Here is a 16,173-nt window from a genome sequence, read left to right on the forward strand (position 1 = left end):
CACTGACAGAGCTATTCCCACGAAGAAGTAAATGTAAAGAATCATTTTTAACACTTATCCAGTAATTAAATAATTCAAAGGTCGAGCTTTTTATACGCAATCTCAGTGTTACACAATACCCAATTATTACCTTGGATTCTCATGGAGTGAACAATGCACATGCAGGTGACCCAATCTGGAGATTGAGATGATGTAAAAGTATGAACAACAGACAATGTTTTGGCATCAATTACAAGGATATCTTGATACTCTCCACAACACAGAAGCCAACCTTCTCCTGTCATCCGGAATGAGCAGTGGTAATACTATGTAAATGGAATTAAAAACAAAAGTTTAATTATGACTACCAACATAATTTGGGCAATGTTGAAGACCTCCCTGGATCTCAGTTTTAGCATCTGTTCAATTAAGATATTGAATTAACTAGTAACAAAAATTTCTATTATTTCATACCCCTGAAGTGTTAATGTTGCCTTTTAATCTCATTTATATTTGTCACTTTTCTAAAGAAAGGGAGATATTTTGAAAAGCAAAATGTTATTCCAAGTAATGCAACATGCTCAAGGACACTATTTTTCTTTCAGTATTTAGAACCAAATAACAACAAAAACCAGGTTTCCTATCCTGGAACACTGCTATGTGCTAAACAGAAACAAAAAGTATTTGAAAAGCACATGAATAGTTGCAGCAAATAAGTTTTGGCAATTTTGGCAATGGCATTTTAAAAAATATCAAGTGAGACAATCTGCCATTAAGGAGCTTCTCTCTCACGGTGCAAGATTTGGGTCCTAAAAGTACATAACAGAGTTTGTGAATGTTGAAATACAAAGCATTGGCACTAAAAGCGATGCAACACACACACACACACACACACACACACACACACACGTGTAAAACACTGTCAGCACCACTGAAATCATGCAACTACCTTACATGTGCTTGGGGTTCATCTGCCCAAAGTCAAAATCTGTTTTAAATATTGTGAAGTGATTATAAAGATAATGGCTATGCATCTTATTCTCTGTTCATAAATAAGCAATTCCTAAAGTAATAACATATCCAACAAAGAAATAGGTGAAAACTGGAAATGAGGGGAAACCTGTGCTTTATAAAATAGCATATCATTAAAATTGAATCTTTACAAGGATGTGTATTTTGTGAGTGCCTCTAGGGAAAATATCAAAATTGTCTTTCCAACATCTCTGTTATAGAGATACAGAAATGAAACAATCAGAAAAAATCTGCTTGAATATTACCTTTTGAGATAGAAAAAAGTCAGAGGAGATGATTACTGATGATATCCTACTCTCGCGTCAAGTGAACATTCTAGAAAAGAGTGGTATCCAAAGATATGTCTTTAAATGTGTATATGGCAGATGGCCTAAAGGCGGTTGAGGATCCAGAAATATTCTGAAGGAAGCGAGGGTACTTACACAGATGGCAGTGTGCCTGTAAGGAAGTGTGGCCTTCTCCACGCACTGTCCCTTGGTGACATTCCAAACACACATCTCCCTAGCAGAGATAACTTGGTATTATTCTCTGTCATTTCCACTCAATTGGCTGGAATAATTTTTGTGAGAACAAGTTCTTCTTTAGTGCTGCACTTAAGTGCAACCTGATCGTTTGTGTGGATTTTTGTTACAGATTACTGGGCAAGAAAATGTTGTAGTCATTAGCAGGGTTGACATACTGTATCTGTGTCTTTTTGTTTGGGTAATTACACCCTGCCACCAGCCTGCAAACCTCACTTTAGGGCCAACCTAGCCTACAGCAAACAGTGGAGAAACAGCTATCACAGCCCATTAAAATGACAGTACAACAACCTTTTCATGGAAACTGCGTGCTCTTGAAAATGGCTTATTTCACTGAACTTAAACTACGTATTCTGAAAAGTATAATGGATCAAGTGCTTCCTCTTCTAGATACATTTTTGAGAAAACAAACAGTGCCACCAAGAGGCTGCATCTGGTCTAGCAGTGATTTGCTTGGTTTCTTGTCTTCCTGAAATCATCCTTGCCACTTAATATTTTAAAAATGCTCGTGGTTTAGAAAACTCCTACTTGGAAACACGTATATTAAAAAGACATAGGGGCCGGCACCACGGCTCACTAGGCTAATCCTCCACCTGCAGCGCCGGCACACCAGGTTCTAGTCCCAGTCGGGGAAACCAGATTCTGTCCCGGTTGCCCCTCTTCCAGGCCAGCTCTCTGCTGTGGCCCGGGAGAACAGTGGAGGATGGCCCAAGTGCTTGGGCCCTGCACCCCATGGGAGACCAGGAGAAGCACCTGGCTTCTGCCTTCGGATCAGCACGATGTGCCGGCCGCAGCGCACCAGCCACAGCGGCCATTGGAGGGTGAACCAATGGCAAAAGGAAGACCTTTCTCTCTCTCTCTCTCACTGTCCACTCTACCTGTCAAAAAAATTAAAAAATAAAATACAAAAAGACATAGATGCATTTATAAAACCTACTTACAAAATATACCAGTGTAGGATAGTCTAAATCTGTATGATTTTTGTTCACAAAAACTATCATGACTGTTTCAGAAATGCTGGGTGATACTCTTTAGTTCTGAGAGTTTCAACACATAAATTAAATCTTCCAAAGGAAAAAAAAATGAAAGGTTTACAAGAATTAAGGGAAACATTGCCATAAAGAACCAAAAAGACATGGGTGAATAACACAAAGTAGTATTCGGTACTGTTTGTGTTTCATAATTTGCGAAGTTTTATTTTTTCCTCACTAAATACTAGAAACTCAATCTTCTAAATCATTGTTTCTTAAGCGAGAGTGATTTTTGTTCCCTCTCCGCACAGCCCAGGGACATTCAGCAGTGTCCAGAGAGAGCTTTGGTTGTCACCATGAAGAACACACTACTGGCATCTAGTGGTGAGAAGCTGGGGATGCTCCCGACCATGCCACAAAGCACAGAGCCATCCCTGGCAACAGAGTCATCCAACTCCAAGTACTGTTAGAACACAGGTGGGGAAACCGTGTTCTAGATACAGAAACAAAATAGAGTACTTTCCTCTATTTATAGACGACCTTATGCTGAACAGGATTTCGGTTAACCTGAAAAGGCATATGACTATAATAGCAGGGTGTGTGTGTATGTGTGTGTGTAGTAAAAAATTAGAGAGAAAGCACAAAAACTGAAATACGATATCTTCAAGGTAAAAACTAGTAATACATCCTGAGGGCAAACAAATCTCAAAGGTAAAGAAAGTGAACCTTAAGCAACCAACAATATAAAATTTTGTCTCTATGAGGGATTTGAGTATACACTTATGGTTTTCAACTCTAGTTCTACAATACAAAAATATCATAAACCAAAAATTAACCCTTTTGTTATCAACTATTTTAAAGTGAAGTCTACAGTTTTAAAACAGCACCGATGGTGGGCATTTGGCCTAGTGGTTAAGTTGCGAGTCTGTAGTCCATATCCAAACGTTCAACACCTGGATCTGGGGTTCCTGACTCCATCTTCCTGCTTATGCAAACCTTGGGAGGCCGCAGTGGTGGCTCAAGTTCCTGCACCCACATAGAAGATCTAGATTGAGTTTCCAGCTCCTAGAATTGGCTTTGGCCCACTCCCAGTCATTGTGGGCACTTGAGGAAGAAACCAACAGATGGGAGCTCTCTGTATCCCTCTCACTGCCTTTTGGACGGACGGACGGATGGATGGATGGGTGGATAGACAGATAGATAGATGTATAGTTAGACAGTTACATTGACACAAGTTACATTCTTAACAAGACATGAAATTAACTACTAAAATGCCTATTATTTTTATTTTTAAATAATGCTCCAAAGTTTGTCTATAGATTAAAGCACATTCAATTATGAAAAAGCAAATTTAACAATTTCCAAAGTTTTTCCATTTTCATTTAGCCCGCAGGTGTTGTATTTGCCACTCCCAATGCGGTTTCTGGAAGAGTGTATCAGCATTGTCTCGGAGTGTATTAGAAACGAAGTTTAGACCCCAGCGTGGCCTTCCGGATCTGTGATGCCAGGAGTGAGGCTCCAGATCTCTGCTTAAACAAGCTTTGCAGGTGATTCTGCTGAACACCCATGTGTGAGGAGCGCGGTGCCACAGACCTCTGAGTCTGCGTGGTGTCTTGCCTTTCTGGCCTTAGCTATTGCTGGTGAATACAATTCTTTATTAATGGGCAGTAATCCTTTCTATCAGCCAAGTCTGCCTGCCTTAAAGTTTTATTAACTTATTTATATAAATATGAATACAGCTATATTAACCTTATCATGATTAGTATTCATCTTACAAATCCTTTTCCCTCCTTTTAACTTTATAGTGTTTTAATTTTTCTGACAATATAACTGGAGGACTTAGTCCTAGTATGTAAATGATATTAGCATTTTATTCAGGTTGGTTTCACTATCTTATTTTGTGCTATTTGTCTTACTTTTTCTTTGACTTTTTTTGAATTAAACAACTCTTTACTCTTTTTTAGATCAGAGTTATATACTCTATTTTTGTTACTTTTATTTTTTTTTTCCTTGTAGCAGAAGCCCTGGAAATGTTGACATGTGCATATAATGTAAAATGTAAAGTTAATGAACACTTTTATCTGCCTCTGAAACACTAGGCAGGTGGAGTATGAGCATTGCACAATTATACACTAATGCTGACTAGGAGTATGTGTACGTGTATGGGAAGTGTATTATAAAGACTTTCTTTTATAGTTCACGGTTGTTCATTTGTTTGAGATGCAGAGAGAAAGAGAAACAGGTGGGACAGAGACAAGAGCTTCCACCCACTGGTTCACTCCCCAAATGTCTGCCACAGCCAGGGTTGTGCCAGGCCAAAGGCATCACCCAGGAATGAAATCCACATCTCCCATGCAGGTAACAGGGTCCAAACCACTTGAGCCATCACCTGCTGCTTCCCAGGGGTGCAGTGGGCATGAAACTTGAACTTAAAGCAAAAATCCAATTCAGGCACTGATGTGGGACACAGTGTCAACCACCAGGCCAAACACTGCCCCATAATATTCATTGAAAATTTTCTAAAAATGCTGGCTCTGACATTCTATTTTCCATCGCAGGTCTCCCTCCTGAAAGCATTATTCTGGTAAATACATTTAAAATTTTTCTCTTTATAGAAGGTCTGTGGGTTGAGAGCACTTACAGTACTTGTCTTATACTTTCTTATTTTGTTATAATTTTTCAAGGATTTTTTGTTGGGCATGTAAGTGTAAATTGACTATTATTTTCACTCCAGTTTCTGATGCTGCTTACTATTTTCTAGTCTTCACTTCAATGTGGGAAAGTAAGCTCTCAGCTTAACTAACATTCCTTTGTAAATGATGTGTGCTTTCTTCCTGGTTCCTTTCAGGATATTTCTCTTTGCTTCAGCATCAGGTCTCTAGCTGCTGTTGGGTGTTTTTTTTTGTTTGTTTTTGTTTTTTTCCATTATCCTGAATTCACAGAGATTCCAGAATTCCTGAGGATACATTCCTGTAAATGAAATCATACTTTGGAAATGTATGAAGCAACTCTGGGCCCCCCTCCGATTTTCTTGGAGGCATTCTAAGAACAGTCACTTGCTAGGACTTATTGAAGCTAAAAAAATCACAGCTGTTTGAGGCAGAATGGGGCAAGCCTACTAAGGATAACAACTTTTAGTGGATTAAGGTAGGATTTAATAAGTACATGGTCACCAGTATACAAGCGCTGTCTACAAATATCTTAGAGATGCAGGATGAGCTTTTGTGGATACTGAAGAACAGAGTTTTAGAAAACTCAAACTGTCCTGACAAAGTACGATGACTACTCAGACTAACCCAGACCCCTTGCATTCTTTGACAAACATAACACAGGCTTCACAGAGCTGAAGTCATCTATCCTCTGGAGCCCATTTATTAACCTTTCTTTTTTGGACCTAGACCACAGTGGACAAAAACCTCAAGTGAGAAATCACTAACTTTTCATATCAACTTATCATTTACCTACATTTTTCCCAAGTTTCCAAGTTGTACCAGAAAAAAAATTTCACAAATGCTCTAGAATGATAATAACTATCTTGGCATGTGTTACAGGCAGGCTTTGTAGCAACCTTTATGTGTGAATGTTAAAGAATGTACCAAGCCACATCACTTCAGACTTCTTTGTAGTTCTCACTAACAGTAAGTTATTACTTTACCATAAGCTATTAGAACAGGTACCTCTACTAGCATTTTGTTTATACAGGTTGGACATTTGATTCCTTATTGTTCTTTTGGTTCTTGTAAATCAGAGGCATAGACTTTCTCTCTTGGTTAAAACCAAAGCAGGAAGTTCTCTTATTTCAGCCAGTAACCCAATGCCTCATTCCCAAGAGCATGCTGAATTGATTCTGCATTCCCAAGTATACTGTGGAAAATAACTCATCAACAGAGTTAAGTTCTTAGTAGCTTTTCTGTCAGTGGGGCTTTTTCCTATAGCTATGTCCTATTTTACTGGAACAAGCCTTGCTTCTAATGAAACTATACCCAAATCATAGGATATGTTCCATTCCCTTCTCACTCCCAACCTTCAAATGAAAACCGAGTCTTCTTGCAACTCATGTCAAGAGCCTCGGGTGGTCACTGACATCATACATAAGAGTGATAATTGTTAAATTAACAGCAGGAGTCATTGTGCACTAACTTCCCATGCAGGACCTCTGTCCTAAATGAGTTGTACTATGAGATTCAACTGTAAAATTCTGTTCAACAGTATCCTGGTTTTTATATTTATATAAAGTTTTTTATATTTAGTGTGTGCATGTATGCAAATAGTTGAAATATTTACCTAGTATAGAGTTGCTCTGTGTTCAGAACAAAATTCATTAAAAATGAATATTAATGGAGAATGGGACTGGGAATGGGAGAAGGAGGAGGCAAAGGGGAAGGAGTGGGGGTGGGAGGTGGGTATGGTGGGAAGAATCACTGTATTCCTAAAGATGTACTTATGAAATTTATATGCAGTAAATAAAAGATTTCTGAAAAAAAAAAAGAAAATTGAGTTCTCTCCTGAGTTTTATGATAGCATCAGACAAAGGTACAAGATTGTAACTACTGAATGTTTTGAATGATTTAATGGCTTTAAGAATCCAGAGTCGGCCAGCGCTGCAGCTCAATAGGCTAATCCTCCACCTAGTGGCGCCGGCACACTGAGTTCTAGTCCCGGTCAGGGCGCAGGATTCTGTCCGGTTGCCCCTCTTCCAGGCTAGCTCTCTGCTGTGGCCCGGGAGGGCAGTGGAGGATGGCCCAAGTGCTTGGGCCCTGCACCCCATGGGAGACCAGGAGAAGCACCTGGCCCCTGGCTTTGGATCAGTGCGGTGCGCCGGCCGCAGCGGCCATTGGAAGGTGAACCAATGGCAAAAGGAAGACCTTTCTCTCTGTCTCTCTCTCTCTCACTATCCACTGTGCCTGTAAAAAAAAAAAAAAAAAAAAAAAAAAAATTGAGAATTTCTGCATGAAGCAATTTAAGCCCCTGTACTTTTTATTTCCAATTCTATTATACTTTGCATTTTCCACTATCTTTCGCACAGTAAGGCTACCAGAAGTTCTGTTAAGTACTTGACAAATGTTCATCTTAGTCCCACCACAATAAAGAGTATTGTATTAGACTGGAAGTCCCAATGCTAAATACATTCCTCATGGCCATCACACAATCTCCTCAATGGCCTACGATAAATCTTCATGTATATTAAGATGAACCTGTGGTTCACAAAGGTTTCCTTCTGCTCCCAGATTGTACCCCATCATATTTTTTTTTATTTGACAGGCAGAGTTACAGACAGTGAACGAGAGAGACAGAGAGAAAGGTCTTCCTTCTGTTGGTTCACCCCCCAAAGGGCCGTTATGGCCGGAGCTGCACCAATCCAAAGCCAGGAGCCAGGTGCTTCTTCCTGTTCTCCCATGCGGGTGCAGGGGCCCACGCACTTGAGCCATCCTCCACTGCCCTCCCGGGCCACAGCAGAGAGCTGGCCTGGAAGAGGAGCAGCCGGGACTAGAACCTGGTGCCCATATGGGATGCCGGTGCTGCAGGTGGAGGATTAACCAAGTGAGCCATGGCACCGCCCCCCACCCCGTCATAGTTTTTAAAAAGGGAGAGCACACAAAGCTCCCCACCTTACCTACCCATTTTCTGCAGCACTGACAACATAGGGCTGTTTAGAGAAGTCTCTTGCCCTTGCCAAACACGTGACTGAAGCCGAATGACCAAACAGGAGTTCTTTAGCTGAAATCTGAAATTGAGAATAAAGCTTTTGAGCAACTATGAACTCTGAAAAATAAAAACATCAAACTATATAGAATTTATAATGCTGATTAGGGAATTCATTTATGCTTTTTTTCTTCTGGGTATAAGTTTCAGGAAAACTAGGATATGGATTTCAAAATCAACAGAATACTAAACCTCTATGTAAAGGAACTGTGTTGTACACAATTTTTGTTGACTTTGGTTTTGTATCCATCATAAAACCTGGAAGATCGTCAGACCTGTTTTACAACACCTAAGTTTTGAACACAAATAAGTCAGTGCTGATGTTTGTAAGGTACAAAATGTCCCCCAAATGATAGCATATTAATGAGCAGATTTCACCATTCATAGTCAGTTTACAAAACAACACAGGAGAGCACACTACTCTTTGTGTAACCACTATAGTACTTGTATCTTATTTGGCATTGGGAATGTAAATTGGTACAGCCATTATGGAAAACATAATGGAGGTTCTGCAAAAAGTTAAAATAGAACTAGCATTTGGCTCTGCAATCCCATGGTATATCTATCCAAAAATAAAATTAGTATGACAAAGAAGTAGCTGAAGCTCCTTGTTCGCAGTATTATTCACAATAGCCAAGACACAGGAATTACCTAAGTGTTCTTCAGAGGATGAGTGGATCAAGAATGTATGGCATAGGGATATGTATTTGTACACCCATACACACACACATAGTGAGGTGTTGCTCGACCATTATAAAAGAAATCCTGCCTATTTTTAACAATTTGAATGAACCTAGAAGACATAATGCTAAATTAAATGATCCAGTCATATAAAGGCAAATATTCTGTTATCTTACTTGCATGTGGAACCTATACAAGTCAAAGTTGATGGCAGCATGGTGGCCTTCTGTAATGCTGGCACCCCATAAGGGTGCCAGTTAGTGTCCTGGATGTTCTACTTCTGATCCAGCTCCCTGCTAATGGACTGAGAAAGCTGCGGAAGATGGCCCAACTATTTACACTTCTGCCACCCATGTGGGAGACCTAGATGGAGTTCCTGGCTCCTGGCTTTGGTCTGGTTCAGCCCTGGCCATTGAAGCCATTTGGGGAGTAAACCAGTAGATTGAATACCCCTCTCTCTCTAACACTGCCTTTCAAAAAATAAATTAAAAAAAAAAAAAAAAGCAAAAGTCAGAACTAGAGAATGGAAAGCAGTTGCTAGGGTCTAAGGGTAAGTGAAGACTAGGGAGATGTTAGTCAAAGGGCACCAACTTTGAGTAATAAGGTAAGTAAGTTTGGGAACTGTATCAACATGGTAACTAAAGTTCATAACAGAACACTGTATACTTGAAGTTTGCTGAGATCTTATGTGTTCCCAGCACAACAATGTACTTGCAACTATGGATAAGTTAATCAGCTTGATGGTGGTGATCATTTTCAATGAATCTATCAAGTCATCACAAGGTATACCTTAAATATATCCAATTATTTTTGTCAATTATACCTCAATATACCTAAATAAAGCTGGGAGAAAAAGCACTGAGATTCTGTTACTCCTTGGCCAACTATCAATGCTCATAACATAGGGAATGTTATATGTTTGAATTTTTCTAAATTATAGATATTGCCTAAAGTTTCTACAATAAACACGTTCCCCAGTTATATAAAAATATTTAAAAATATTAGAAAAGCCATGAACTGGGAGAAATATTTGCAAAACATTTATCTAATAAAAGAGCATTATCAAAAATATACAAAGAGAAGTGGGCATTTGACACAGCAGTTAAGATGCTGCTTAGGACACTCACACCCCATATCAGAGTGCCTGGGTTCAAGTCCTGGCTCTACTTCTTTTTAAAGAGAGATTTTATTTATTTGAAAGTCAAAGTTAGAGAAAGATGGAGAAATGAGAGAGAGAGAGAGAGAGAGAGAGAGAATGTCCCATCCACCAATTCACTCCCCAAATGGCTGCAACAGCTGAGGCTGGGCCAGGCAGAAGCCAGGACTTTCTTCCTGGTCTCCCGCCTGGGTGCATAGGCCCAAGCACTTGGGCCTTACTCCACTGCTTTCCCAATCACACTAGCAGGGAGCTAGATCAGAAGTGGAGCAGTCGGGACATGAACCAGCACCCATATGGGATACCAGTGTTGCAGGTTGCAACTTTATCCATTATGCAACAATGCAAGTCCCCCAATTCCACTTCTGACCTCAGTTTCCTGCTTAGGTGCACCCTGGGAGGCAGTAAGTGATGTTTCAAGTAGGTGGGTCCCTGCCATCCTTACGAAGACTACAGTGAGAGTTGGACTCCCGGTTTTGGCCTGGCACAGCCCTGATGGTTGAAGACATTTGAAGAGTTAAAAAATCTGATTTTTTTAGACGATTAAAAAATAGTCAAAAGTACACATCTCAAAGAAGACCCACAGGAGACAAATGAATATTTAAAAAGATATACCAGCAGTGGGTGTTTTGCACAATGGTTAAGATACTACTTGTGGGAGTTGGTGCTGTGGCATAGCAGGTAAAGCCGTCACCTACAGTGCTGGCATCCCATATGGGTGCCAGTTTGAGTCCCATCTGCTCCACCTTCCAATCCTACTCTGTTGTAACCTAGGAAAGCAGTAGAAGATGGCCCAAGTCCTTGGGCCCCTGCACCCACATAGGAGACCCGGAAGAATCACCTGGCTCCTAGCTTTGGATCAACCCAGCTCCAGCCATTGAGGCCACTTGGGGAGTAGACCAGCTGATGGAAGACCTCTCCCTCTCTCTCAGCCTCTCAAATGAATAAATCAATCTTTTTTAATTTTTTTTTTTTTGACAGGCAGAGTGGACAGTGAAAGAGAGAGACAGAGAGAAAGGTCTTCCTTTGCCGTTGGTTCACCCTCCAATGGCCGCCGCGGAGGCGCGCTGCGGCCGGCGCACCGCGCTGATCCGATGGCAGGAGCCAGGAGCCAGGTGCTTTTCCTGGCCTCCCATGGGGTGCAGGGCCCAAGCACCTGGGCCGTCCTCCACCGCACTCCCTGGCCACAGCAGAGAGCTGGCCTGGAAGAGGGGCAACCGGGACAGAATCCGGCGCCCCGACCGGGACTAGAACCTGGTGTGCCGGCGCCGCTAGGCGGAGGATTAGCCTAGTGAGCCGCGGCGCCGGCAATCTTTTTTAATTTTTAAAGCTACTAGTTGTGATGCCTGGATCAGATATCAGAATACCTGGTTCAAGTTCAGGCTCCTGCACTCCCAAGCCAGCTTCCTGTGAATGTATACTGTGGGGGGCAGCAGATGAATCTGACTGAGCTGAATGACTTGTTGTCTGCCACCCATATGAGAGACCCAGACCGAGTTCCATGGTCCTGGCTTTGGCTCCATGCTCCTGACCCTACCCTGTCTGTTAATGCATTTTGGGGAGTGAACCAGCAGACCAAATCTCTCCTCTCTGTCTCTGCATCTTAAATTACTTAATTAACTAATTAATTTTACAAGAGAAAACAGATACTCCACATTATATATCATAGGGAATACAAATGAAAACAACCAGATATCACTAATAGATATCATCTATTAGGAAGGCTAAAATCTAAAATACTGACAAACACAATACTGGCAAAGACAGAGTAGCAAAAGAAACTCTGATCAATCGCTTGTGGGAATGCAAAATGCCACTTTTGAAGAAAGTTTGGCAGTTTCTTGCAAAACTATACTCTTCCCAAACAATCCAATAACTGTGGTCATTAGTATGTGCCCAAATGAGTAGAAAATTGTGTCTACACAAAAATCTGCACAAAGATGTTTACAGTAGCTTTACCCATAATTGACAAGACATGGGTATAATCAGTATGTCCTCCAGTAGACAGAGAAATAAATTACAGAACATGAATACAATGAAATATTACTCAATACTAAAAAAAATGAGCTATTAAGTCATGAGAAGACATGAAGAAACCTCCCATGCAAATCACAATGCGAAGGAAGCCAATGTGAAAAGGCTATCGGCCATATGATTCCAAATATATAATATTCTGCAAAAGGCAAGACAATGGAGATGATAAAAAGATACATGGCAGTCATGCATTAGGGGGCAGTGGGAGATAAGTAGGTGGTACACACAGGCCTTTCAGGGCAGTGAAACTATTCCATAAGATGCTATGATGGTGGATACATGAAATTATACATTTGTCAAAACTCCAAGTTTGCAACATGCAGAATGAACCAATTCTGACATAAACTATGGACTGCGTGATAATGGTGTATAGGTTCACTGACTGCAACAAATACACCACTCTCGTGTGGGATATTGATGAAGGAGGTGAGGGCAGAAGCACACGGGAACTATCTATTATCTTCTACTCAGTTTTATTGTAAACCTAAAATTCCTTTTTAAAAATAAAGTCTTTTGGGGCTGGCACTGTGGAGTAGTAGGTTAAACCTCTGCCTATGGTACTGGCATCCCATATGGTGCCAGTTCGTGTCCTGTCTGCTCCACTTCTGATCCTAAGCTCTCAGCTAAGGCCTGGGAAAGCAGCAGAAGATGGCCCAAGTGCTTGGGTCCCTGTACCCACATGGGAGACTGGGAGGAAGAGCCCAACTCTTGGCTTCTGCCTGGCCCAGCCTTGGCCATTGCGGCCATTTGGAGAGTGATAGAAGATATCTTATTCCCTGTCTCTTCCTGTCTCTGTATAACTTTGACTTTCAAATAAATAAATCTTTAAAAAAAATAAAGTCCTTTTAAATACTCATTTGACTTCCTGCCTCAGAAAGAATAAAAACAACATTTCTACATCAAAAACAACATTTTAACTGAATGTATATTTAAAATACCAGTATTTTTCTCTGGCAAGAGAATTTTTTTTAAAAAATGACACACCAAGGATTAATTCTTTCATTACCTCATGTGTGAAAGAGATATATTTATCATTATTTGGTAAAACCAAAATATGAAAAACCTAAAAACAGCAAACGTATAAAGACATTTTTTAAATGGAGGAGGAGTTGATAATAAACTAAGTAACTCATTTGAATGGCTATAAAATCTTATGGCTGATAAAATTCTTTTTTCCCCAAAGAGTTAATATCCACTCCTTTTTTTCTGACCTATACAAACATATCTATAGATGATTACACAGCCATATCAACAATGACAAATTATTTCATGATATAACACATGATATAAACCTTTCTTTAGAAGATCCCCCAGGAGGACCAAAACAGGAATTTGCAGTTGAGTAGAATCACCTTCATTCCAAGTCCCAATACTTTTTTTAAAAAAGATTTATTTATTTGAAAGTCAGAGTTACACAGAGAGAAAAGGAGAGACAAAGAGACAGAGACAGAGTGACTGAGAGACAGAGAGAGAGAGAGAGGTCTTCCATCCACTAGTTCACTCCCCAATTGGCCACAATGGCCAGAGCTCTGCTGATCTGAAGCCAGGAGCTTCCTCCCGGTCTCCCATACAGGTGCAGGAACCCAAGCACTTGGGCTACCTTGTACTGCTTTCCCAAGCCGGGACTTGAACCGGTGCCCATATAGGATGCCAGCACTCCAGATACGGAAGGAGTCCTTGACTGTCCCTTTCCCTTTCCCCTACAAATGGTTGGTGTCTAAGTTCTATGCACTCCCCCTACTGCTTATCCTGCCAGTTTTTATCTCCTCTGCATCTCACTGCCATCTATTCCTCTCATACTCAAAGATTTTCGTGACTCAGTTACTCTAAGAAGCCCCTTACCCACAGTCCAGTCCTTGAGCTCATTTCTGCATGCCACCCAAAATATTCCTCCTACATTCCTAGCAAGTGAAATTCTAATAGTGCTATGTCATCTCAAATAAAGCATCTTCCAAAGCCCTCAATATCACCACTGCTTTTAATTAGAATGTTCTTGTTAGTTTCTTCTAGTTAAAAAAAGATCTTCATCCCTGAGCATGTCAGGTGCTGCACTGGGCTGTTCCATCATTGCCAAGTGTGACTACCACCTCTAATTTACTCTCTGCCATCCAGCTCTACTTAATCATTTTGACTGGAGCCCCAAAGGCAAAATGCTCATACCTTTTACCCACAATTGTTCTTCTGCCTGTAATCTGCCTCACCTTCAACTCCTGGGCATCCTGTACAAACCAGCTCAAACTGAGTATCTCCCTCCAAAACCACAACATGTCACTTCACTCCCATCAGGCTAGCTAGCTATCAACTACAAAACAAAACAAAACAAAAACACAAAAATTAACAAGCATGGGTGAGGAAGATTTTTTTTTTTACAACTGTTAGGCACTGTGGGTGTGGATGTAAAATAGAGGGTGCAGCCACTGTGAAGGCTCCTCAAAAAATTCAAAATACAATTAATATACATGCTAACAATTCCACTTCTGGGCAGAGGCCCCAAACCATTGAAAGCAGAAATGTGAACAGATATTCACACACTCATGTACTTAGCAGTATTATTCACAACCACCAAAAGGGGACAGCAACAAATGCATGGATAAACAAAATGAGGCAGACATATACAACTTTACAAAAGAAGGGAATACTATCACATTCTACAACATGGATAAACTATGCATTAAGCACATCACAACATCAAAACACTGGATGATTCCATCCTATGAGGCTTTAGTCAAATTCATTGAGACAAAGCATCATGATTCTTTCCAACTTCCTAGTTACAAGTCTGTACTGTACCATCAGATTAAACTTGAAGGAGGGGCCTGTGCCCAGAATATAAAGCATGTAAGTATCCCTGGGTTTGTTTCTCTACTCTACACAGTGGCAAGTGTAACACCACAAAACCTGATGGATTCTCTTGCCTGTTCATCACAAAGAGGAAAGAAATCAGTCTCCATACTCATTACATCCCCTCTCCACCTCGACCTTCTCTGCTTCTACCATCCTCTCCTTGAAATGCCCCTGGCTCCAAGCTGCTCTGCAATGACCAGGTTACCCATGGGTGACATCCTTTTTACATTCTCTCATATCCTCAAGACCTTCCTTCCCTCCCTACCCAAATCATTTCTTTATGTGTACATTTTAAACAAAAGTCAAACAACCAAATATCAAAATATTAATGACAGCCCTACAGGTAGCAAAAGGTTTTAGTGAGAACAAAAAAGTGACCTTGATTTTTGCAAAGCCCAGAATTTTCTCTGCTACTAACTGATTAGTTATCATGTATGGGCGGGATTCATGGGATAATAAGTTGTTCATTCATTCTGTCCCTATGGTTAGCTCTAGAAAACTTTAAGGAAAACCTTCAGGCGGAGTGTCTCACATTTGTATAAGTCAACATCTAATTCCTTTTATTAACTGTTTATAATATCCACATAGTGAATTTACAAAACACAAAACGGATCCATCCCAACTTCAGTCTCCTCACTGGCTCTCCATGACTGGAGGATCCAGTAAACTCCTTTCCTTCTCATTCAACCTTCTCTCCGCCCAGGTCCCCATCTTCCCTTCCAGCATTCTCACTCCCTGATAAGACGGATCCTCATGTTCCTTGGAGCACAGACTGAGTCCTTACAGAGGACAACCTTGTTTCTTCCACCTCTGCTGCTCTGATTCCAAATCCAACCCCATATCCCTAAACCAAGATTCCTCAGTATTTGCACTATTAGCATTGTTGTGGACATTTTCTTTAATTGTGGAGGATGTAATATTCCCTATAGTATGTTGCCAGTGTCCCTGGCCTCTCCTCACTAGATGCCACAAGCATCTCTTCTTCCTCCCTTCGATAGTGACAACCCAAAATGTCTGCAGATACGGCCAAATGCCTCTTGGGAGGCAACACTGTCCCATTTTAGGAAGCATTACTCTAACCCCAAGCAGATTAGCTCCTAGGCAAGCATGCCATTACGTTCCCACTGAAAATGCAGTATAGACCATCCTGTACTTAGAGTATCTGGTTTTATAATATAACTGTGTCACACTAGCCTATGGCCTTCCTCTACTACACTGCAACTTCCAGGGCAGCCAGCACTGAGTCTTTTCA

The 16,173-nt window shown here is 40.8% G+C and overlaps 1 protein-coding gene across 8 annotated transcripts in view; it reads right to left on the minus strand.

Annotated features, from left to right (window-relative positions):
• The window catches only part of WDR72 (WD repeat domain 72), a 243,257-nt gene that overhangs the window by 193,298 nt on the left and 33,786 nt on the right, over positions 1-16,173 (minus strand). For 6 of the 8 annotated variants that reach the window (XM_008268981.5, XM_089309470.1, XM_089309472.1 and 3 more), the window contains exons 3-5: positions 8,122-8,228; positions 1,434-1,512; positions 131-305 (exon numbers count right to left, since the gene is read on the minus strand). In XM_008268981.5, the coding sequence (XP_008267203.4) occupies positions 131-305; positions 1,434-1,512; positions 8,122-8,228 (361 nt within the window). The remainder of the gene's footprint in view (positions 1-130; positions 306-1,433; positions 1,513-8,121; positions 8,229-16,173) is intronic. The other 2 variants (XM_089309469.1, XM_089309468.1) reach the window with 1 other exon arrangement.

Source organism: Oryctolagus cuniculus, chromosome 12, assembly GCF_051225735.1.
Source record: "Oryctolagus cuniculus isolate XC-2025 breed Fujian yellow rabbit chromosome 12, ASM5122573v1, whole genome shotgun sequence".
Lineage (NCBI taxonomy): Eukaryota > Metazoa > Chordata > Mammalia > Lagomorpha > Leporidae > Oryctolagus > Oryctolagus cuniculus.